Source organism: Vidua macroura, chromosome 2 (genome assembly GCF_024509145.1).
Source record: "Vidua macroura isolate BioBank_ID:100142 chromosome 2, ASM2450914v1, whole genome shotgun sequence".
NCBI lineage: Eukaryota > Metazoa > Chordata > Aves > Passeriformes > Viduidae > Vidua > Vidua macroura.
In genome coordinates, this window is record NC_071572.1 from 63,649,421 (window position 1) to 63,674,650 (window position 25,230).

Consider the following 25,230-nt stretch of genomic DNA (forward strand, 5'->3'; position numbering starts at 1 on the left):
CCCTCATATTCCAAAGAGTATTATTACATAAAAGCTTGAGGGACAACCTTTTAAAAGGCTACAGTGACCCCTTCAAACTGGACAAGGAACTATTTCTGATTTTTAGCAGCTCTGTCAGTGTCAGACATGGAGAGGCCAATAATCAGTGCTTTCTTTACTTTCCAAAAGTGTGGCTTGGTCAACTGGATTTTACAGGTTTGATAAATGCCTGTCTCTGTATGGTTTAAAACAGAAGGCTACAGAGATGCCTTCATTGTTTATATTCAAATGCTAGAATATAAACCACACTTTGTACTTGACTGATTCCCTCAGTCTTTTATTTGTTGGGTTTTTTCAAATCCTAATGATGGGTAAGAACAAAATTTCAGGGAAAAGTACAGTGGGCTAAGGAGGAAGCAAAAAGGTGACATCTGCGAGATTTCAATAACCTCAGGTATGCTTTGCAGTTTTGCTGTTAAAGCCCCTAATTAGTCCCGAATTCTAGATCATTTGTGAAAGAAGCTTCACTTAAGTAGCTAGATGCCTTATTTTCAAAATTGAATCTATGCTCTTCTCTGAAGGAAACATTGTAATTCATCTTTCTCAACCTTTCTGCTACAATAAGCACATCGTGATGATGTGGACAGAAGAACTTTTATTCACTCCTTGTGATGCATCACTGAACTACTTTACCTCAACAGGTAATACCTGCTAATATACCTGTATAATAAATCCTATTTATTGGCATAATCCTTTTACTTGGGATGCTGCTACTGCTGCTATGTTAGTATGTGTGAATATGTGCTAAAATTAAGTGCAACTCACAGAGAACACAGGTGACTTTAGTGGAATGTGTGCATTACAATCATCAGAAATATGGCCACTATATCTTCTTTTCCTTTTCTCAGAATCAAAAGAGACCGATTCCTTCTGACTAAGAGTAGTGCTGTTCATGTGTCTACTCCTCTTCTCCAGTTCACCACAGTGTTTGTTTTCTGTGTCCAAAAAAAAAAAAAGTAATTGAACATATTATCTTTAAAAACCTTTACATATCTTCATATTGTTTATGTCTTATATAAAATGCATAGAAGCAGGCATAAGTTCTCTACAGTAAGTTCTTTCCTTTTTTAATTGTATATGGCTAATGTATAATTGTATATTCCCTAAAATTATTATTATTTGTGCATAATTAGTCAAGGGTATAACCAAATTCATGGCTGCCTTCCAAACAAGATTTAGCACTTTATACTCCACAGTCTTTATTTATCTTCTGCCAAAAGCAATATTCTCAAATTCCTATTCTAATCTGCAAGCATTAGTAACCAGCATAAAAAGGACAGCACATTATCCCTGGAGAGTGTGCATAGAGGTCATAATTTTTCAGCAGTGAAAGCTGATATTGTCTAGCATGAGTATTTTAGCAGGGTTCACAAACTATTTGAGTATCCTTAATGGATTACATTCTTTATTATAAGACTTTCTAGAAAATTAAGACTGTATCAGTGCAGTGAGGCTGCACTCAGTCTCATTTTTCTTCCACAGATTTGATTCACCATAGTTTTATTCCTATTTAAAATCAGGCATTTGATATATTTTTACTGTATCTGTAAAAAAAAAAAAAGTGTTCTGAGGAAACAAATATACTGAGAGCACAATTTATTTCTGTGCTTTCCTCACAATACTAGAGTAAAAAAGGAAAATATCCCAACAAGCTCCAAAATTCATACTTAACTACCAGATGACTGCTAACTACAAACCTTTCTTCTGTAGTTCTCGTCTTCTGAAAGTGACAGCATTAATTTTTTCTGGTTCCTTAGAAGCCTTGGTCAATTTACACAGCTCAACATCTGTCTTTCTCAGGCAACTTTCAGACCTGTAAATAATATTAACTATGACTTATCTTTAATTTTGAAATAATAGTGAATAAAAATCCCAACAGAAACAAGAGTTGATCAGATTTCAAACTTCTGCCTCTCCCATTAGCATGAGGACCTTGCCAAATGAAACAAACTAATTCAGTCCAGTTGCGGAAATACACAGATACTCTAACATTATTAATGAAACAGATGCTTCTAAAAGCACAGAATGAGAATCTGACATGCTTGAGATTAGACACTGAAACATTATTTTGCTTTAAGGAATGACTGCAACAAGAACACAAGAAAAAAAGAGAACAGTCAGTTGACTAACATTGCCTTTGTAAAAATATACTACATTCTCACCATATTTGTTAACATAGATTCAGAACTGGTGATGGAATACATTGAGTAAGATCTTGTGTGAAATTATTTGCAATAGAAATTCCTGCTCAAAAGAGCCTGAAACAGTAACTTTAAAGGTGGCAGAGAGAGATGGACCATCAAAAGAAAGAAACAGAAAAGAATTACAGTACTTAATCCAAATGGATTTTGTGGTTATCATTTCATAATGTGTTCAATTCAGAATGTTGTGGTCTCAAATTTTAAAAGAGCTAAGTGATCATCACAGCACCTGATATCAGTGACAGCCAAGCTTCAACTCCTAAAAATGATCACCCACCATGGCAAAAAACATTCTTGGCATCTCTAACCAGACAACCAAAACTGTTGAACACTTTTTGAACAGATGACTATTCTTTAGTGACTTATCTGTAAATTGGAGTTATCAGTGCTCTTTAGGAATTCTGTACAGAGAAAGATTCCTGGAGTGCTCCAATACTATGGTAATCAGCACTGTGAAAAAATTACTGATTATCTTTCCATACATAAAGAATAATGAATTGGACCAGATACAGAAGTAGTTTCCAGTAAGTTCTATTGTTCATTCTGTATATGGAACAAGACAGTCTTACAAAGACTAGGCAGGTCACTGTAGAAAACTTTATTTTGGAACACACACTTCTGTCTCAACTAAAATATTTGTATGCAAAACAGCTCTAGAGAGTTGACAGTCTTAAAAGACCATACAAAACAATCAAGTGTTTTTCAGTATTTGTTTTACACCAACATCACAATTCAGGGATTTTAACAACAGAAAGCACCTGAATAGGGCTGTTTCAGCTAACAGATTTCCCTAAACATATTTGCTTTATACATAAATTCCACTCATTTTATTTTCCATGCCAGCTTTGCTGATAATTCAGTTTAAAATGCACCCGTGAACAGATATATGCATTACTTATGAAGCTATGGCAATATATATTGTGAAGTGTTCTTAACAACCATGAGAAATAAATACTGTAAACACTTTAAAACCCTAGCTTTCTTTATATTTAAAACCTACTTCAAATTCATTAGTTATACTGACAGGTCAGTGCTCACTTAAATAAGTACATTTCACACTGGGTTGTGGTAAAGCAACAAAAATTCACCAATTCTGTAATACAAAGAGCAAGAATGGAAAGATGGAGCTGGCAGTAAGTTCTAGCTGGTAGAGATAAGTTAATTTATTATTGCCCTGTTCTGATGACACACAATTCTTCAACTTGATCTGAAATTTCCACAGTACAGAACTAGCACAATTTTCAGCAATAAAAAGCATGCATTCTGGCTACTCTGATGGTACAAGAGACTCTCTGTATGATCATGTGCATATACATGCATAACACTTACAAGGGGGGAGCTTTTATTATTCTCCTCCGAAGAAGAGACCCTAAACGAATCAGTGCCAAGTCTATGTAATGCACTGACTTTACTTCCAGACACATGACCAGGATCAAGCCATGACTTTGTTGAAATAACTTCTCAATTCTCCATTTCCATACTGTATCTATTACAAATTGCACTAAAGTGCTAGTCACTGGGGAAGGGAGAAAAGTCATCCTAATGTTGGTTCCTGATAACAAGCTTTTTACACAATACATTAGAAAACCATGCCACAGGTACAGATTATTAATCATTCAAACAATGAACCACTCCAAATCTAAAGCGAGTTCACAACTACTACAAAAAATTACTAGCTCAAACTATTATTGTGCTTAATATATGATATTGTGCTCCAGATATGAGTCAGAAAAAATACACAAGATATACCCTCAGATTTAGAGCGTTAAATACAAGAGTTCAAGTTTTCCTCTATAAATCCACTACCTCCCATCATCCAAAACTTTAAAAAGTTAAAAAATCAGATACTGAAAAATTAGTCTTATTTTGCAATAAAACAAAACAATAAAAACCAAAAACCTAAACTCACAACAATCCAAATGAACACCCCACACTTCAGCCAGCCTTAAGTCACAGAAAATTATTAGCAAAAAATATGATACTTTAAAACAGCCTAATAAACTGTTCTCTCTAAATCTCATTTAAATTGCAGCTTTGTCAGGTTAATCTAAGCAGCAATGGGCAACTGAATAGGAAAAAAATTGCTATTAATTTCAGTTCTCTAATATGTTGACGTATCAGAATGATGAATATGACTGACTTTTCTCTATTTTAACTTGGGAACTTTTAATTACTCCTGCCTTCAAAAATAAAAACCCACATCATCCTTCTCCTCTTCATCTTTCTACTGTCTTCCTCAGAATTTCCTGCTATTTTTCCCTGTGGAAAATATGCTGTTGTAGCCATAACACACAAACAGAGGCAGCTTACTTTGAATGCAACTGCCACCTTAGACCAAAACAGGTGTTATCTAATCTTAATATCTGATTTCTGCTAGTTTTATATGTCAAACATTACCGTGATGCTCAGTCAACCTAAATATTGGAAGAAAAGATGAAAAGTAGATGTTAAGTGATAGAAGGACACACATAGCCCTTAACCAAAGCCACCCTGTTAGGAATACTGTCACCACCAGTGGGTTAATGTGAAAAGAAATTAATTATCACAGAGAGGAATTTGGAGATATTTTGCAAAAGAAGTTTTTGAAATCATGCTAGAACACATTAACACCAACCGGAAAGCAAGATTTTGGTTCTGGACACAAAACCAACTAAGATATGTTAGAATTACTTGTGTTTCTTCCCGAATCAAAGCAGTGATGCATTGCAAGCAGAAATTCCTTCTAAGACAGAAAAGTAGCCTTTTTAACATCAGGTCCAGCAAACCAGAACAAATGCAATGTTAAAATGGCTCATTGGAGAAGCACGTTAATTTGCATTCAACAAACCGATCTCCTGATCCAAAAAAAAATGGTAGAACAAAAGTTGTTTCAGGGAAATTCTTTTCCATTGTGAAGTTAGGTCATTTCAGGAAGACTGGCAGTGAGTAACATACCTTTCAGAAAGGAAAGAACTTTCATGAGGAGAACTTAAGATTTGACATGTCTGTAGGCTGGCAACAGCTGATGAGGGTAGTTGACCCAATTGCAATTTGTCTGCAGCAGGTAAATTTGCATCAATTATTACGTGGCTGTCTATGTACTTTCTTCCAATTTTCGTACTCAGGACGTTCGTCAAGATAACTTTGGGTTTCCTGCCATACATATAATAGTAAATCATAAGTACTGCACTGCAATCTAGAGAAACACTTCTTGTTAAATTCATGTATCCTAAAGGCTTGGTAATTAAACATCAGAATTTTGTAGTCCCTTAGAGGCAAAAAATAAAAAATAATCCCATTAATGTACATGGAAAGCAGGTAAACACAAGGTAAGACCAATGTAAGAAAAACTAGCCATGTAATTTTACCTTAGCCAGATACTATGCACACTGCTTTGCCTCTAACATATCCTGCAGTACTGTTTAAAAACTGGCAAATATTTCTCTCTAAACAGCTTTCATGCAGTATCTATACACATTTGTCAGATCTCTGGAACAAGCAATCTTGATTTTCCTGTGAACAAGAAGCCTCCAGTAAAACAGCAAATTTTCTAAAGCACTTAGTGAACAGGTAGAAAAGTAGCCTGTACACAAAAGGTAGCATTAGATTTTATTCCACTCCTCAAATATGAGGTGGCACTCTGCAGTATTGCAAGACCCAGAAAAATACCCCCAGGTGTTAAAACAGACAAGCATCAAAAGTAAGCCAAGCAGAAATATAAAAATGCAACTCCTACTTGAACACGCACGTGATGTGTAAGAGCAGCTCAACTCCATACAATGACACAGCAGCCAGCTTGTTGTATAGCCCATAATCCCTTCCTTTCTCAGACTGGGATTTAAATGGTATCACTCCATTGCAATTTATTTTGGATTAGGTTGTAAGGCTATGGCCTTTTTGAACGTGTTTTGAACAACACTGCCTTTTGGGTATTGACTGCATAATTTTCCAGTTGTCTCTGTTCATCCTCCAGCACAGGCTCTGTGATGTCTGGAGAGCACTCAGATCTCCTCTTGCACCAAGATGTAAATTTGCTTTTCATCAGGAGACTACCTTCCAGACACGATTGCAGAGACCCACAGGGGATAAACAATTAAGAGATACAACTTAAAGATGAAAATTCTAATACTGAAGAACATGTAGACTGGATGTAAACTCCAATAAAGAAGCCCCTAAACTGTCTGTCATCCAAAGCTCAACAGAAAATCCAGAGAATAATTCACTCCAGCCATACTTTTCTCTGAATATCTACAACTGACCACTGCTTGCAGGGCTGCAAAGAAGATACTAGACTTGATACGCTTTTCTTCTGATCATTTATGCCAGTTTTCCTATTTTCATGAGTAGTCTAAAGCAGTAACAGTGAAAATACACCTTGGTATCTCCTCTTAGAAAAGCGCTGCAGTTAAATTCAAGTGTATTCTTTACATGAGAATAAAAAAAGCCAAACATTTAGAGAATCCAATGGTTAAACCATAAATAATTGGTCTTGACAGTACAAGACCATCTAGAAGCCATTTGATCAGAAAAAACACTAAAGCATGCCTGGCACCATCTCTCTCAGTGATTACCAAAAGGAACCAGGTACAAGTGAATTTAGTGAAGTGAGATAAAATACAGTTAATGAACAAGGAAACTGGCACAATGAAGAGCACTTTCTCATGAAGAAATAACTGCAAGGAAAATTATTTTGCTTAGTGACGTGAGGCAAAGACAACATACCTTTTAGACAGAAAAAGACTTTGGAGAGTAGGGTTTAAAATCTGCCATATCTTTATGCTGGCAGCAAATGATGAGGGTGCTTGATCTGACTGCAGCTTGCCAGCATCAGAAAAATTATCACCAGTTTTAGGTTGCGCCTGTGTGTATTTTCTTCCTATTTTTGTCCTCAGGACATTCGTCAAGATAATTTTGGGTTGCCTGCCATACATATAACCATACGTTAAGCGCTGAGAACTTTTTAAGTCACATGAATTCAATGAAGATATTCTGTGAGTTCGCTGTCTGTGCATCATTCCTTATAGAATTAAGGTCACTGCCCTGGCAATCTACAAAGCAATTCTCTTTGGAAAAGAGCAATCACAAATTTTTCTTATGATCAGGACAGCCTTTCAATGTTTCTCCTTCTGGCATGAATGACTAACAAAATCATATGCCATTCTGAAGAGGTAAACGTTCTGTGCAGAAACACTGAAATGGAAATTTTGGTACATCGTGTTATCACAAAATGTTGCAAATGGTGTAACTATGGCCTCACAAGCTATTCTGAAAGTGTACACTTCACCATTTGCAGGATATGAAAATAGGTACTCATTTTGTGTAATCTTATTTTAAAACCATAAATATTATTTTTTTCCCATATAGCAGATGAATTACAATCTTGCTGGGGAAAAAAGAAGTTATTACAAATCTCCCAGTCCTGAAGCTCCATTTCTATTCAATTTCACTAAACAAATTACTTAGAATTATGAATTACAAAGTCAGTAAAAATGCCCTACTGAAGTTCTTTAAAAAACTATCTATACTTTGGTAGTTCTGCTAGATTGGTACTGAAGTCTTCACATAAAGAATTAATCTGCATTATGGCCAGTAACTTGGACAGTTGTCTTACAGTATCATAAGGGTTGGAAAAGATCTCCAAGATAACAAGTCTTCAACTGAATACCACCACTAAACCATACTGCAAAGTGCCGTGTCTATTTGCCTTTGAGCATTTTCAGGGATGGTGAGTCCTGGGCAGACTATTACAGTGCTTAACCACTCTTTCAGTGAATAAATTTTTCCTCATATCCAGCCTGAACCTCCCTGGCACAACTTGAGTACATGTCCCTGTGTCTTGTCACTTATTGTCTTGGAGAAGAGACCAACACCCACCTTATCACAACCTCTTTTCATGCCATTTTACAGAGCGATAAGGTCTTCCTTCAGTCTTTTCTCCAGACTGAACAAGCCCAGTTCCCTCAGGCACTCCTCATAGGAATTATGTTCCAGATCCTTCACCAGTTCCACTGCCCTTCTGTGGACTTGCTCCAACACGTCAATATCTTTCTTTTAATGAGGGGCCCAGAACTGGGTACAGCACTCAAGGTGTGGTCCCACCACTGGCAAAGTACAGGGGGACAATCACTGTCCTGGTCCTGTTCGCCACACTATTGCTGACACAGGCCAGGTGCCACTGGCTTTCTTGGCCACCTGGGCAAACTCTGGCTCATTTTCACCTGCTTTTGACCACCACCACTACAGCCTTTTTCATCAGGTATCTTTCCAGACCCCCCTTTCCCCAGCCTGTAGTGCTGCATAAGGTGGTTGTGACCTAATGGCAGGACTTCAGCTTATTGAATTTATAAGTTGATAAGCATTATAGATCATAGATGATTTGTAAGTTGATAAGCATTATAGATCATAGATGATTTGTAAGGATTTACTTTATTTTCAAACCTCTGAGAACTGGACTTGTTTTCCAATAACTGGTCCTATGAAGACACTGAAGTTCAGGCTAATTTGTTAGGTTTTAAAGATTACTGAAGCAAGAATTGGGTTTTTTCCTTCTGCATGTCTTGCATAACAAAAAAAAATTGTTCTCATTGTAGAGCAAATCTTTTTAATAGCTAGGAAAAAAATCTTACTACTCACATAGCTGTTACACACATGCTACAGAACATTTCTTAAGCAAAGGGCTGCTATTCCTCATTGGGTTACATCTGCAAGCAGCTGTAATTGTCCCACTGACATGCTGCATTCAGCTCAGCAGCCTGCTTACATGGTACCTGGTGGCAAATACAGGTTCAGCGTGGAAACTTTTATTGCTGAAGGACAGACATCCTTGAACCTAAAATAAGGTCTGGAGCTGCCATGCTAGTGAAACACAATGAACTGGAGGCAGATGTTCCACATAAGCCTTTTATTTTGCTCTTTCAATCTTGACATTGAGATTTCCTCTCCCTAGTTACTTACCATATTCACAAGACACATAACCCCTCACTGAACCTGAAAAGACAAACGTTCCTACCCACAGCTTGGACAACCTACCCATAAGCTGTGGATGACTGTCAACCTGATGAGAACCTGCACCCCTGAATGCCATAATGTGTATGCCATGAGCTGCTTTTTCCTAGAGCTCTGCTACACCTTTCCCAGACCAGCAGTCTCCAAAAAGTTTTAAACACACATCCCTACCAGCAGTAAGTATTTTGAGCATGTACCTTCTACAAAGTTTATTTTATTAAAAATCTACAGAGATGTACTAGTGACAGGTTGATCTTAAAGGTCTTTTCCAACCTCAATTCTGTGATTATAAAACACAGAAATAGAAATTTAAAAAGGAACACAATAAAGATGATATAAACATTTAGTAATTGCACAAAAATATTTCCTTCCTGTAACCCAGTGAATTGTCTTGTACACCACACTTTGGATACCACTATCTAGACATTGCATAATAAATCTAAATGGCTCCTTTTCAAACCTAAGTAACTTAAGCTCAAGTGAAGGCAGTTTCCTTTGATCTTTGATCAGAAGTTTGCCAAAGAAAAACTGATGGAAAAGAGCTAAGGCTTTATCTCAAAAGACAAAGAAAAGAAAAGGCACCAATAAAAAAGAACCTCAAAACCCACTTAAGACACTCTGATGCCAAGGGCATGGACACAGGACAAAGTGTTATGTAACAGATTGGTCCTAATTAGCTGTTTGAAAAACAATCCAGGGTTTAGCAAGTGAAACATTGGCTCTGTGAAGGCAATAAGAAGTCACATGTGCAAAGACAGTCTCATTTGAATACCAACCTAAAGCACAGTAGTGCTCCAGAATGTTTTATGCAGTCTGGAAAAGGCTTTCCTCTTTCTTTTATTTCATCTAGTTCTGTATACACAGTCTATGAATGCTAATGCAAAAAAGTGTTCCAAAAATGTGCTCAGATACTGTAGATGTCAGAGAGGCTTGTTCAACACTCTAAGGATCCAGAGACTGGAGTTTCATTTCCAGATATACTTTAATTACTGAAAACCTTACAAAGCGAACACGGGTCCTGGGGGTCAGTTTAGTAACATGAATGTCTTAAATGGTGGAGCTCAACTTAGTGAGCAGCCTAGTGAGCACATCCCAAGTCTGGCAAGTGCTCTTGATTCAGCACAGGAAGAAAGATACTTATTTTCCTATTAAAATCCCCACTAAATCAAAAGTTCTAGCTTTCTTCTGGACTTCTCAAATGTTGAGCTCACACATGAACCACAGTTCATAAGCTCTCAGAAGAGCTTATAGCAACCAGACTTCTATATCATTTGTTGCTCGTCTGATGTAATGTATAGTAGAAATAAGAAATAAATAAACAGTACCTAAGGAAATAGAGAATATATATATATATATTTAAGAAACATGATCAATTAAAAAATTCAGCTACACAAGAACTTATTAGGCTGTTAAGAAAATTTACAGAAACTGAAGCAGTTCAGGAAAATTTCAAGGTAGAATTCATCAAGAAAATTTGTTCAAGTAATCTTTTGAAACTAGACATTCACTCTTGTGCTTTAAAATTCTTCCCTAAAGACAAGAAACACCCAAACTACTTTATAGGGCCAGTTACTGAAGACTAAAGAACTGAAGTCACTTCAGCTCTAGGGATGCCAGAAGAGATGATGCAATGAAAGACTAAGCTATTTCCCCTCCTCCTCCAAAAGGACTCAAAATTAAAAATCAAACCTTAAAGTAACTAAATTATATTTTTTCCTCCAAATAGAGAACAGTCATAGAAGTAAGCCCTAGCAATATGCAGATGTGAACCAGAAAATTCTTTCTTAAAAAATATGTTTTAAAATCATTACTGTAGGGATCATGACACAATATAAATGTATTATTCTCTATGGAACACTTCAGCTCTCCCAACTAAAAACGAACCAAGGCTATCAATTTCCCAGATTTCAATTCTTTCCGTTTTCACTGTTCCACCTCACAGAAATAATATCTTTTTTTCTTTTTATTTCTCAAACACATGATATCACAATGAAATTTTACTAAATTTAGGCTCAAACAGCAACATAATTAGTCCAGTGGGGACACACAATTAAAAGACACTGTGACCATGCATGATCAAGACTTGTAAAGACACCAAAAAATATCCCAACATTGAGTGTTTAAACAACATAATGACGGGAAAAGTCCACAGCAGGAGCCAAAGGAGTCAGAAGCAGAATTTCACTACCTATAGTTTGTTGGCCACCTTGAAAATTCAGGTCTGACATCCCTTGCTCACACTCACATCAGGCTAGACCTTAACAGGCTCTAGGTTCCTATATAATTTGGTTTACTGCTTGTTATGTGGAACAGAATTTGTAATGTTCCCCATTGCCTTGATTTAAATTGGGTTTATAGATTTTAGGCAAGTACTTTAGCAAAATTGATCTTATAATTTCAAGCACATACACATACCATGAAGCAAGCTTTGCAGTGGAAATCTGTGCAAAGGAGAGGAACTTCAACAAACAAGGAAGCTAATGGTATACACTTGTCAGCGCCAGGCTAAGGCATCGCTTCTGGTCTGGCACCAGGTTTTGACTGAAGTTTTTGAACCAGTCATGACCAAACCTTCACAGCAGAAGAGGAGCATAAGAGCTTTCAGTGTCTTCCCTTTCTAAAAGGGCTATGGTCTCTGGCAGTGTTTCTTGAAAATCATTTCACTAAGATGGGAGTACAATAGATTCAGGGAAATGTCTAAACCTAAACCAGCCCATACATCTGTAAACAATGGTTGGGACACAGTTCCCTAAATTATCTGTTAAATTGTCCACAGAATAAAGTGAGCAACTCAAGCAAAGGACATTTCAAAATATTAAAGTAAAGTAAGTGTCCAACAGAAAAAAGCAAAGTATACGTTAAAAGCAAGTCCCACCAGCAGACCCAGCAAGTAATTTGCATAACAGTAACACTGGAGGCATCTTGGTGAAGGAAAACCAAAGACAATTATTCCTATTTCTAAAACAAGTACCTCCCCAAAACTGAAAAAAATACAAAGGCAAAGGAAATGAAAACATAGTTATGCATGTAATGATGGAAAAAACAAGAAATATATTATGAAAAATGCTGTTAGCTGCTCCTGGCAAGTCTCATATTGCTTTTCACAGGCAATAAAACAATTATCCTACCTTATAAACCACAGGAACAAAAGCTATTGTTTATACCACTTTGGGGAAAAATGTTTGACCTCTATTTCACACAATATTCACAGCTGCTTGATATGGTTCCCTACCCAACGATCATACTGTGTACACACACCAGTGCTGGAACTACTGTCTCCAATTCATTCAAATTTGTATCAGAAAGTGATCAAAATGAGACAAGGAGACTACTGGCTCATTTGGGACTAAATTACTATTAATTGTCTACACCACTGACTTCACGGCTATATTCTTTTACTAGTAAACCCAAGTTCTGGGAAATAAATATTTTGGCAGTGGGATGTCACATACTGTTTAAGGGTTGTTCCCTCAGCCCTCAAAGAAGCTGAGGGTCTGTCCTGTGTTTACAGAATAAAGCCACTGATAAACTTGATGTGTATTCAGCTATCTGAGCTTCTGCAGCACATGCACAGCCCAGGAGCTCCTTGAACTTTCAGAGTCCAAAGGAATAACATGATCCACAATCATTAATGAGAATCACTGATTGATGTATTCACTGAGAACATTGTTGTGAGGAAACCTTTTGACTGTCTTCCTTCAGCTTAAAGGTCCTGACCTTGCACCAACGGATAAGTCAGTGACCCACAAACAGCAAACATGCTTTGCTGGACTAGGAGGTTATTACTGACCAAATGCACTTGTCAGGGCAAGGGGGACCAGTATGTAAACAACTGCCACAAAAACCTGACTGCTATGGGGTCAGCACCTGATTCAGCTGTAACACATATTTCACTGAATATTTAAAATACTGACCTGAAAGAACTGCACACATCTTATTTAATTACTCCTTCTACCTTCCTCCCTAACTAGGGAACTAACCCAGGAGCCCTCTCTGGGATCACAGACAAACCCCCTGACACTCACCTTTCACGAGCCCAGGAGCAGAGCTGTACAAGTGAGAGCAGCTGCAGTTGCTGCTACAGACCCCCATATCTCACATCACAGCACAACTGACAGAAGCAATTTTAACTTCTGGATTACAAATTTTGTAATCCAGAAGTTAAAAACACCCCATGTGAAGGTGTAGGTTTGTGCTAATATATCTACTTTGTCCTTTATGACTAAAATTAGGTGGCAGTAACAGTCCTTAAGCCACACTTTAGATGAAACACATCTCCCTAAACATCTGAGATTGGCTCCTATCAATAAAGTAGATTGCTTTTTTAAATACCAGGAGCTAATAGGAGTTTGTCATTAAGACTTATTTCCTAGTTTGTAATGCAAATGAAAAATGCCTCACTGGGAATAAAAACTGTTGCATAAGTCAGACCTGTAGCACACAACTTCACTCTTTCCTCTTTCTAGTTTTGTCAGCTCTCAGACTCTTGCCCAACAAACACCACCTCTTTAGAACCTGTGTGCTCTTTCCACTTATTATACAATGAAGTCCCCATGTTGATTCTGACTTACTGAGAAACACTGAGTACCCAAGAGGAACACTTAGTACAAGCTTCATTGCAGACAATAGAGTAAATTTACTTTACAGAGAGACTCCAGCTAGTCTCTAGAAACACATCTTTTTTCAAGGAACTGAAAAATGTACAGGTTTAATACCTAAATACTTGCTGTCTCTTTGTAGTCTAAATAATTTCTCACTATTGTGCTGGTAACAATTTGTGTAAAAATTATGGAACACCTATAAATGCTATTTGAAAGTCTCTTACATATTGAAATAAACAGAAAATTAATACACAACAGATTTAAAGGTAGCTTTAAAGAAACCAAGCTTCTCAATGTTTAAAGATCAGTTCAAAGTTTACTGAAAGACCTTTAGAGATGGATATCTTGATATCACATATCAACCATGTAAAAACATAAATAAAATTCAGCAAACTGCAATTAAATTCTGTTAGGTTGACCCTGTGAGCTGCTCCCTCAGTTAAAAGTTACTGACAGAAGCATTTTGAGGTAAGTACATGTAAACTAACAGCTATGCTTCTAAGGAGGTATGAAAAATAAACTCAGCATCTTTTACAATTTCAGCGCTTCCCTGCAACACTTTGAAGCATTCTGAATATACAGACCAGGCTAAACAATGACTATTCATAAACCACAAACCTACAGAACTCAGCAGTGTCAAAATCACCTGCATTTTCATTACCTGTGCACTTTGTTTTTAACAGCCTCTCCTGATAAGCAACCACTTATGGGCAAGTTTAGTTGCAGCCAGAAAACAGGGCAGAGAATGCTTATTCATTTATTTAGAATTAAGTGATTTAGGGAATAACAACTGCTTCATTATGACAAACATATTCATTTTGTCACAAAGTCATTATGTTTCCCAGCTCCTGCTAATAAATCTAGTTCTTCCTTTTTATTTCCATTTGTCAACTGCAGAAATTACAGCTTCACAATTTTCTTGGATAAAACAATTACCTAGCTGACAACTCTGAAGATGATGATTTTATCTTATAATAGCTTATCAATAATTTGCCATAATCTCAAAGAAACCAAGATATTTGCTCTTGGCAACAGAGAAAGAAGTAGCACATCAGCAGTCTTAATTAATTTACTTAAGTGCCTTGACAGTAACATAGAGGTGAAAATGCTCTATTTTTTTTTTTTTTTCATTTCCTTCCACTACTAATCACCATATTGTTTAAGGGATATTTTAATTGTTTTAAAGAATTCATAAAGCTTAGGCTAATGAGTGTGGACTACAGAACAAAAAGGGATGAGAAAAATAATTCTGAGGAGCTTCTTACGTATCTAAAGATATCTAGGGCTAGAATGACAGTTTACAATTAGAGAGTAATGAACACCTTTCAGGACTCCAAGCAGGTTAACAGTAATTCCTCTAGTAAGCACTCTCACTCTATTACACAAAGGAAAGGTTACAGTTGCCATTAGACCACTGAAGCATGATTCTCTGAAGGTGAGCCACCCAACAGCTTGAACACAAACATGACACAAACAATTAGCTAGAGACCAGAGACACTCATCTTCAAGAAAGACTGTGAAACTCTGAATATGGAAACAGAGGTAAACTAATTTTGAGATTACTTCTTACCCAATTGATTCTTCATCATTAGAGCTATGTCTGTTGCAATCCTTTTGCCTTTTTCCTTTTGTGGAAGGCTTTCTGTTGTTGGCACTTAATCTCCACTGAAATAAAACAAATAAAATTGGCAGATTTCAAAAAAAACTGAATATGTCATAATGGATAATGCACTTGGAAAATGGGACACTGAAACAATGCAACTGACCAAATATATCAAAGTTATGAAAAGCGTATACAACAATGTTGCAAATAATTAATTTGCTTGATTTAAAGAATCCACATACCACCTGATCTTGAACAGAACCTTTTTCTCCTGAGAAAATAAACAGGACAATTCCATTGTTTCCCAGTTTCAAGGGGGACTATACCAAACACAGACTTTAATATTAGGCCTGTTCCACATAATCACAAATACACAAGATGTAGAAAGTAGAGGCTAACGCTGTGCATTTAGGCAAATTTTACAGGCTACAATATGGATAGAAAAGATATAAAATTCTGAGAAGGAAAAGCAATTTGAAGGTTTGGTACTTAGGTGGCAAACCTCAGAACAGCAAGACTTCATTTTTTTCCAAATTCTCTTACCTTACAAGAAAGTACTTATATTTTCAAATTAAATAAATGAAGCCTCACCAAAACATAGTTATTGCTGCAAATCCAGAAACCTCCAACCCTCCTTCTAATCTTCCTCATTTCTTAAAAATTCAAAATATAATAAACCCAAGAGATGCTTGAAAATTATGGCACTCAGGCTGAAAGCAGACAAACTTATCTTCATTTTTGACTAAGTGTGGTTTGAAAGGGCATCTGAAAAGTTTGTGCCCATTCATATTCTACAAACTTTAATGAAGTCTGAAAGGCACATGCCAAATCAAACTTTTCACTACCATAAAGACTAACTCTAATGCAAAGTAACACATTATTCAAGTTGGCAGCAAGAAATTGACTTGACAAGCCTCTCCCCTCTTCCTGCCTTCAAACACCACCTAGCTCACCTCATACCACTGGTGTTCAAGCACAGGAGAGACCTGTAAAGCCAAATCACTGAAAACTGCACAAAGTTTCTCAAACAACATGGTGAAAACTCTGACAACTCACAACCAAGTTTTTTAAAGTAGAACATAAAAACTAGGCAGTGTTTAAAGTATTTGAAATCCCCCAATACATGGGAAAGCTTGAAATATATATAGACATAGGTAGGAAAAATAAGAAATGGAAAATTAGATAACATCCAAGAAATAACAAGGAAATAAAATATTTTTCAATTCACCATTCAAAGCATCCTTTTTATACAGGCAGAGAGAAATACAGGAAGAACTCCATGCAAGTGCTGTCTGAATCTGCCTGACAGGTTGCTGCTTGTAGCCTCAGGAGACATCACCTCCCATTTCAAAACCTGACTGCAACTGGATGCTCTGCTCACTGAGAGCATTACCAGTAGAGAACACAACCCTACAGTGAGTCTCTATTGCAGCATTCTCAAATGATCTGGCCTACCAAGAGACCTGGGTCACATTAGCACCCCTGCTCTAAGTCAAGAAAAATGCCTACCTTACCTCACTACACCTTTCAACCTCCTCTGAGGGGGAGAAGGTCTGTTTGTTCAGACCCATGATTCTGAAAGCACTAAATCCAGCAACAAACTCTGTATGCTGAGCTAAGGAAACAAGAGTAGCAAAATGCGTTTCCAACACTTGACATTTGAAATGCTCACAAAATTTGGAACAGAGTTATAGAAGCAAATATTTGCTTCTATATGTGACTGAAATAATCCAGACACTTAGTTATGATATACCTTAAGACTCTTACAGTCTTTTGTTCTTAATACAGTTATTTCTGTATTAGCACCTAAAATTCTGTCAAGAGGCATAGAGTGCTTCATATATTCTCTTTAAAGCTTAAGCTCTTGGATAACTTAAACTCAATGTAAAGGTTATTTCCATATAACAAAAAGTTTGGTAAGTGATCTGAATATAACCTAAAAGTTCAGCAGTCAGAAGACAATCAACTAAAAAAATTAAATATCATATTTACCTTTAAATCAATGATTTTAAACATAGTTTCAAACTACGCCCAAAGACAAACTGCTTTTCAATGATTTAGGACTCCCATGTCTGAAAATGTGTGCTTGCAACCAGATTTCAGACTTACACACTCGTCTCTCTCATGACAGTCTGGATTAGTTATTGGTCACAAGGCAGCACTTGGTGTTGAAAAAACTCAGCCTCCAAAACTAAACCAAAACCTCATGTAACATTCTCCTACACACTTTACACTGAAGAACTTCTCTTTACCTCTTTTAAAGGGTAGTCACAATCGTGGGAGCCTGGGAGCCTTGACAAAGGGGACTGAACTTGGACATCCTCTGATTTGGTGTTTGTTTTCTTCTTTGGTATACGAAACTGAAAATAGATGATGTTACACATGGTAAAACTAAATTATCCACTAGTGCTATGAGCTGACATACCTCCATGTACAATGTTGTCTTAACTGGGCAAAATAAAGTTGTAAAGGAAGCCCTGACTTGTGACTTTACTTGAAATGTATTCCTCATTAATGCTTGATCCCAAATCATGTGTCATACCACATGATGAGCTAGTTTTAACACAGGTACCCTCTGAAAAAGCTCCATCTCATTAACTTTACATCTTCAAACATGACAAAAAGGTGACAACCAATCCACTGGCACAGTTTTCTTGGTTCATTTTAATCTGTTTACACTCTAATTTAACTGTCTCAGCTTAGAGAATGATAAAGAGAAAACAAAAAAGATGAATGTCACAACCAGGTTTGCTTTCTCAAAAGAACAAGTTCAGGATGAAGAAAAATTACATATTATTGTTCTTCATTGTACAAGTATTTTGGTATGATAATTTAGCATCAAAAAGACTTTAATATACTCAAAATGGTATCAGCTATTGTCATTGCCAACTCCCAAAGAAATGGAGCCAGCATTTTGAAAGTAATTATTGGAAGTAGTTAGTAATCAACATGAATTCACCAGTTCAGAAAAAAAATCATACATAGGAAAGTAGGTTTGTTCATTGAAAATAAAAAAAAAATAATCAAACTAAATTTGTACTAGTTCATCAAGACAAGGAAACAAAATTATATCGCCTATCAGTTAATTAAACTAGTCAAAATACCAACTGAAAGAATAAAAGTGCAAGCATTGATATTGCTCCAGGCATCCTGAGAAGCAAAACCTGACATTGCAAATACAACCAGATCAGAATGTATCAGAGAGGGAATGCAACATTTACATCTCTCAGAAAACTGAATCTAGCTCAGGCAGGAAAAAGCTGAAGCTACTCCATATAATGGACACTGTAAAGCATCCTATGAACTTGATTTGCAAGCCACCAGATGCCTTGCATTGTAACATGAAATTACAAGCAGGGATTCCAGAACAGTGACTCTAACAACTTAATTATTAGCACCTTAACTGCATTCATTAGCTCAGCAGGTAGTCCTTCAGACAGACAATAAGAAAGCATGCTGCACCATAATGAGATAATATTTCAATCCTTCAGTCTCAATCGTGAGTGCTCTTACTCCTTCTCTACACTTCCTTGAAACTAAGATTAAAGTTTTATGTAATTAGACCCAAATTTCTATACAGTATCTCAGGCCCCCTTTGCTGGTCAAACACTGAAAAAATACTCCTTTAATAACAGATTCCTCAAACTCTAAAGGATACAAATGTCACACACAGGTAACAATTTCTCAGACAAGTACCTCCCTTCCTTTTCTATCAACACAGAAGGATTGAAACAACATTTTTTTATTCAAGAACTTCTACAAGGAGATTGTTTCAAATTTGTTTAGTTAGTTTCATTTTAGAGTGGCCTATAAACACATTTATCAGTCAGAATGCGTATTTCTGATCTGCACTGTAATGGCTGGGAACAGATCTCTTACTTCAGACCTCCACCTGCTGCCTGACTAGCAGCTTATGTTTTAATATTCCAAAAAACATACAGTTATCTAGAATTTTAACATACATTTAAAATTAAAGAGGTTCTGATAACCTCTGTAATGACGTAACAGACAACATTAAGTACAGATAAAGTCAGACTCAGTAAAAAGAAGAGACAACTGACAGAAAGGGATAAAAAGCACAAGATACATAAACCAGCAACATTTCCAGCTCACCACACAGCATCTTCCCAATGCTTGCACTCATTAAGAAGATGCTGGTTTACAGCACCCACAATTAATTTACAGAGCAAGCACAAAGTCAACAGGCAAAGAGAGGTCTGAATCTATGCTAAACACAAGGTATGCAGTTGCCTCAGCTTTTCCCAAATAAAAAGTGACTAACTCTACGCATACATATGCATACACACTCAGCAGACTCATCTAAATCAGCAATACTTTCCTGAAGGTTCCCACCTGTAGAAGCAAAGGCCAGAGAAAGTGCATAAACACAGTGTTGGAAACAGCTTATTTCTAAACCACTAGATCACCCAGACCTCACCCAATCACACCTAGTTCCTATGTCTACCATTTGTTCTCACCAGTACTCCCACTGCTAGAAACTGCTTCTAATAGGGATATTTTAGTAAAAAATACACACCAGCATAAGAAGCCTCTGAGTACATCTCTGCAGATAACGAAGTTTTACAGTTTTGCAGCTCTTTTCTACTTACTTAACATTACTCTAAAATTTTAGGCATTAGCCTAGGTCTTAAAATAACTTTGAAAATATCCTGTTTATACGTAATCAATGCTAAGCTTATAATGTATAAATAAATCTACAACAGTAGACATTAGTATTGACTGCCACCACAATAAACAGTGTCCCAAGGAAGCATGTTTCAACAAATTGAAGAATGAATCAGAACACCCTATGATACACACAGCCTCAAAATAAAATACTGACAATTTCAGGAATACTTACACTAACACGACTTGAGGTTGATGTTCGTCCTGACATGGTTTTCTCTACTGGAAAAAAAATACAAAGGAAAAAAAAAAAAAAGAAATGTAACAATTTCTGGTTTATTGATTAAGAGGGAAGTAAAACCAAAGTAGCAGGCACTAAAAGAACAAGAAAATAATTTTTGAGCAATCTAGAACAAAAGAACCACATTCATAACATGGCCTGGGCTGGATAGGGAATTTACAAGATTTTATAGTCCCTCCTGCCATGAGCAGGGACATCTTTCAACTGATCAGGTTGCTCAAAGCCTATTCAACCTGACTTTGAACACTCTCAGGGATGGGGCATCCACTGCTTCTCCAGGCAACCTGTTCCAGTCTCACCATTCTCATGGTAAAAACCATTTCTTCCTCATGTCCAATCTACACCTACCCTCTTTCAATTTATGACCATTCCCTCTTGCCCTGTCACTATAGGCCTTGGTAAAAAGTAATTGACAGCCACAATACAAGACAGACACACACCTGGGCAAGGTTCTGGATTGTCAGCATAGACTAAATTGTTAATGAAATTGTTCTAGAGTTTATCCTTAGCCAACACATTTACTGATTAACTCCTTACTGCAAGCATACAACTAATAAGCAGTTCACACTTAGACTATAGAGTGAAAAGGAGTAAAAAAGCATATCTGTACTACTGCAAGGGTTCCAAGAATAAATAGCCAAGGATTCCTGTTAAACCTATAAACTTAATCGCTAGAAGCACACAGCCTCAGAGATTCCAGCATTTATAGGCATTCTAGTTATACAGATTCTATATGACTCTGGCATAAGACCTTCAAAGATTACAGCTGGTTTGAAGTCTCTCGAGAAGTCAAACTCGGGGACTTCTACTTATCTTGGAGATTTTTTTTATGTTAGAGCCATAGTCCCCCAGGGTGGGGAACAGACCGATAAAGAAAAGCCACAGTACTGCCTGTTCTGATGCCTGCAACGAGGAAGAGCAGATGAATGGGGGCCGCCTGGAGCTCGGGGGAGCAGGCACCACCCAGGAGTGGCAGTGTGCGGGCTGACACCGCAAGAGCCCAGCCCCGGCACTGCACTGCCGCGGGCGGAGTGCCGCGGGCCCCGAGCTCCACAGCCCTGGCTCCCCTCGCTAGGAGGGAAACAGCTTTCCTCTGACAAACCCACAAATCCCAAGGGCCTGTTATAAATAAACTTGTTTTAGTAGGCGGGGGTAATAATGGATAAATTGTGTCCAATGAGTTATAAGTAACTACCAATTAATGTAACGAATTGTTAAATTGTTAATGTAGTGAATAGTTGTGAGTTACAAAGTTAAATATGTACTATTAGTTAAGTGAGTGTGCATAGTTGTCACAAAGTTAAGTATGTACTATTAGTTAAGTGGGTGTGCATAGTTGCCAATCAGGGGGAGGAGGCCAGGTGCATCGGAGAGTGATATCATCAGTTCAGCCTGCAATTGGAGGGATCGACCAACCAATAGTGCCTCGTAGTTCAAGAATGATTGGCCAGGAATGCACCAGTTTACAGACCAACCAAAGACCAGAAAGAGGGCCAATCAACAAAGGGATCAAGAACGCACCAATCAGCAGCTTCCAGAGGCTTTAACAACCCCAGGTGCTGGCCACCCGGGGTCTTTCTGCGGACTTTGTATCCAAGGAAACACCCTGTGTCTTGTGCACAGATACTTGTTACGTTTTGTTACTCTGACTTGCCCCTGAGGTCCTGGGCTTATCTTGGGGCCTTGTCCTCGGTTGTCTTTGATTTTAATAAACAGGCCCTGGTTTTTTTAACATACTCTGGCTCTGATTTGCCTGTTTTTAACAACTTGGGGGCTCGTCCGGGATAGCCACGGCCCAGAGGCGGTCCCGGAGAAGGACAGGTTCAGGAAGACTGGTCCAGCTGCATTTTTTGCTGCCCGGATTTGGATTTCTCCAAAACTGAAGACGGTTGCTGGCTATACCTGAGAGGTGACTGAGGACATGGCAACTCAGACCGGGAAGGCCCTTCGAGAGGGAGTGGGGCTCACAACACAGAGGTAGGTGTTGCGAGTGCGGCAGGCATAAGGGGGTACGTTCATGTATGGAGAGTGAATGAGACAGGGGCTGGCAACTCAGACTCCCGAAGTGAGAGTGAACCTCCTAGTACCACGTTTTCAGACTCCCACGAGGGGGCCAGCCAGGAATGGAGGGAAGCAATTGAAATAAATCGGAGTGAGTGTGGAACCCCGAGGGACCCTCCTGGGTGTGGGTGAAGGGGGAGTACCCTTCTTTTCTCCTGTCCTCACCCGCGTAGGCTCCCGTTCCCCCAGGGTAGTGGGGGCTCCTAGGGGTTGCTTGAGGCCAATAAAACGAAGGAACCGGAGGTGGGGGTTTGGTTGGGACAACTTTCTGGCCTGCTAGAAAGACCTTCGGAACCAGGTCTCCCAGTACAGTGTCAGGCATTGGGGTGGCTGGCTGGGGGAAGGGTGGACATCGCTGGACCTCTGATCTGGTTCAGACAAGGGGGACACAGGGGAGTTCCATCCGGTGGACGTCGCTGGACCCTTGATCTGGTTCAGACATGGGGGACGCAGGGGAGTTCCACTGGCTCAAGCAACTTGAAGGGCAGTTCCTCAGGGTGAGCGTGGGGAGTGTCCCGGGCATCTTGAGGAACTAGGACCTTTGGGGTGGGCTAAAGACTCTCAACCGGAGACCTGCTGGCAGTGAGGCCACTGGTTGGGGGATTGTCCCTCTTTTGGCAGGGGAAGGGAGTAGGAGCCTGACCAGAGGGGAGTAGGACCCTAGGCCAGGAGGGCTGGTCAAGGGGAAATTCCTCCTAGCACAGCGACGGGCCGGGGAGGGCGAAGGCCGCCAGCTAGGAGAAGTCCCCCTATCCATTAGGGGTAGGAGGGAGGTTTTAGAACCTGTCTGTTAGGGACACAATTTTGTTTCAGTTTATGTAAGTTGTCTATGTGTGACTTGTTTTTAGTTGGAGTTTTGTGGTCAATACTATCAAGTTTATTTTGTCTGTTATTACTGATAGTGTTATTTATTGGATTATTATACTGGGTTGTTTTATTTATTTTACCACAAAAATACCAATTTGGTATTTTGCAGTATTGTTTGTGGTATTCTGTCTAATCTTTTTGTTTTAAGTGATTGAGGCATATATTGCTTTGGGTAGATGGTTTTTGGTGTCTGCTCAGCTTATATCTCTGGGTTAGAGTTTCTGTTTGTGTCAGAGAGTATCTTGTGAGGCTGAGTTTAAGAGTTGGCATTTTGTTGTTTTAGTATACAGGTTTTAGTTGTTTTGGGTAGTTGAGGTCATTGGCACTGTGTGTGTGTGAATGTTGGTGGCTCAGAGAAGCCATTTTAGCTGCTTTTGAGGTACTCCCCTCGAGAAGGGGTGTGTCAGCCTGGGAGTGAGTGATAGACATCAAGGAGGCAGACCGGAAGAGTCTGAGGAGACTTCTGGCTGATCAGCCATTTTGGTTTGTTTTGAGTCTTAGTTCCCACAAGATACGATTTTCCCACGAGTTACCGTTTTGGTTCCCACGGTATTCAATTTTCCCACGAAGTTTCCTATTAATTTCTGTTTAAATTCTAGTTGTTCTCCTTTTTATTGTAAAGCTTTCTAGGTTGTCATTCTCTTTTAAAGTTTACACAGTAAATTGATACAAGTCGCTTATTGTTATGGGTCAGTGTGCAAGTAAGCGTTCCCGCAAGGGAAAAGCTAAGAAAATGAAATTGAAGGACATACCACAAGACAGTCCACTGGGGGAAATGTTAGAGAATTGGGACCATGATAAAAATTTAAAGGAATTGGATAAGATAAGAATGATACATTATTGTATTGAAATATGGCCACAAAAGAACATTCAAGAAGGACCTGTTAATTTGCCTTGGTATGGGGTCAAAAGAAAAATGGTTATGTCTAGCTTTAAATAAATACGTTAATTCAAGAGAAGTACTAGATGAGGAAGAAATCAAATATGCAGCCTGTTGGCTGGAAAATGAAATTTGGGATAAAAAGGTTCGAATGTATAGGGTGGGTAAAGAAATAAAAGAGGGAAAAGAAGAATTTATGCAAAAATGGGACCCATTGGATTATCTTCCTCCTCCTTCCCCTCCTACTCCTCCAGTACCCCCTCCTATCCAACCCGAACCCGTTCCGGCCCCTCCAGCATCCCTCCCTGCTCAGCCTATTTCCCCTCCTACCTCTTCAGGACCCCTCCCTGCTCAACCTATCCCCCACCCTACTCCTTCAGCATCCCTTCCTGCCCAACCCACACTTTGTCATACTCTTCTGACTTCACCGACAGTCCCCACCCCAGTAGTTTCTCCTATACCTCTCTCCATCCCTGTCACCCTCCCTCTGCCTCCCACACAAAATCATATTCAAACCCAACAGAATAGCTTGGAGGGGGCAGCAACTCACAACTGTGAGTGCGAAAGAGTTGTAAGACCGAAGGAGAGGATTGCAGTCTCAGGTAGTCATCATTATAACACTAGATTTCAAGCTGAGAGGAGCTTCCAAAAGGAGGAAGCAGAAGAAAGGTTATTACCTTTGAGAGAGGTTCCGATGGGAGGTGTCCAGGGGGGAATCGGTTTTGTAAATGCACCTTTGACGGGCTCAGAGGTGAGAAGTTTTAAGAAAGAACTTAAACCCCTATTGGAAGATCCTATAGGAGTTGCTGATCAAGTTGATCAGTTTTTAGATTCAAGTACATACACATGGGAGGAAATGAATTCTATTTTAGGTATTCTTTTTTCTTCAGAGGAAATGCACTTTATTTGGGTTGCAGGCACAAAAGCATGGGAGAAAGAGAATAGGGCCGGGCCACGAGGTGAAGAAAAGATGCCTCTCACTCCACCTGACTGGAATCCAAATACGGAAGAAAGCCGTAGAAATATGAATTGTTATAGATCTTTAGTTATTAAAGGTATCCGGGGAG

The 25,230-nt window shown here is 38.5% G+C and overlaps 1 protein-coding gene across 1 annotated transcript in view; it reads right to left on the reverse strand.

Annotated features, from left to right (window-relative positions):
- SENP7 (SUMO specific peptidase 7) overlaps nucleotides 1-25,230 on the reverse strand; it is a 53,866-nt gene that overhangs the window by 21,041 nt on the left and 7,595 nt on the right. The window contains exons 2-8 of the mRNA XM_053970781.1: nucleotides 20,290-20,336; nucleotides 17,681-17,788; nucleotides 15,396-15,490; nucleotides 6,942-7,139; nucleotides 5,175-5,372; nucleotides 1,737-1,852; nucleotides 805-974 (exon numbers count right to left, since the gene is read on the reverse strand). Of these exons, the coding sequence (XP_053826756.1) occupies nucleotides 805-974; nucleotides 1,737-1,852; nucleotides 5,175-5,372; nucleotides 6,942-7,139; nucleotides 15,396-15,490; nucleotides 17,681-17,788; nucleotides 20,290-20,325 (921 nt within the window). The 5' untranslated portion in view covers nucleotides 20,326-20,336. The remainder of the gene's footprint in view (nucleotides 1-804; nucleotides 975-1,736; nucleotides 1,853-5,174; nucleotides 5,373-6,941; nucleotides 7,140-15,395; nucleotides 15,491-17,680; nucleotides 17,789-20,289; nucleotides 20,337-25,230) is intronic.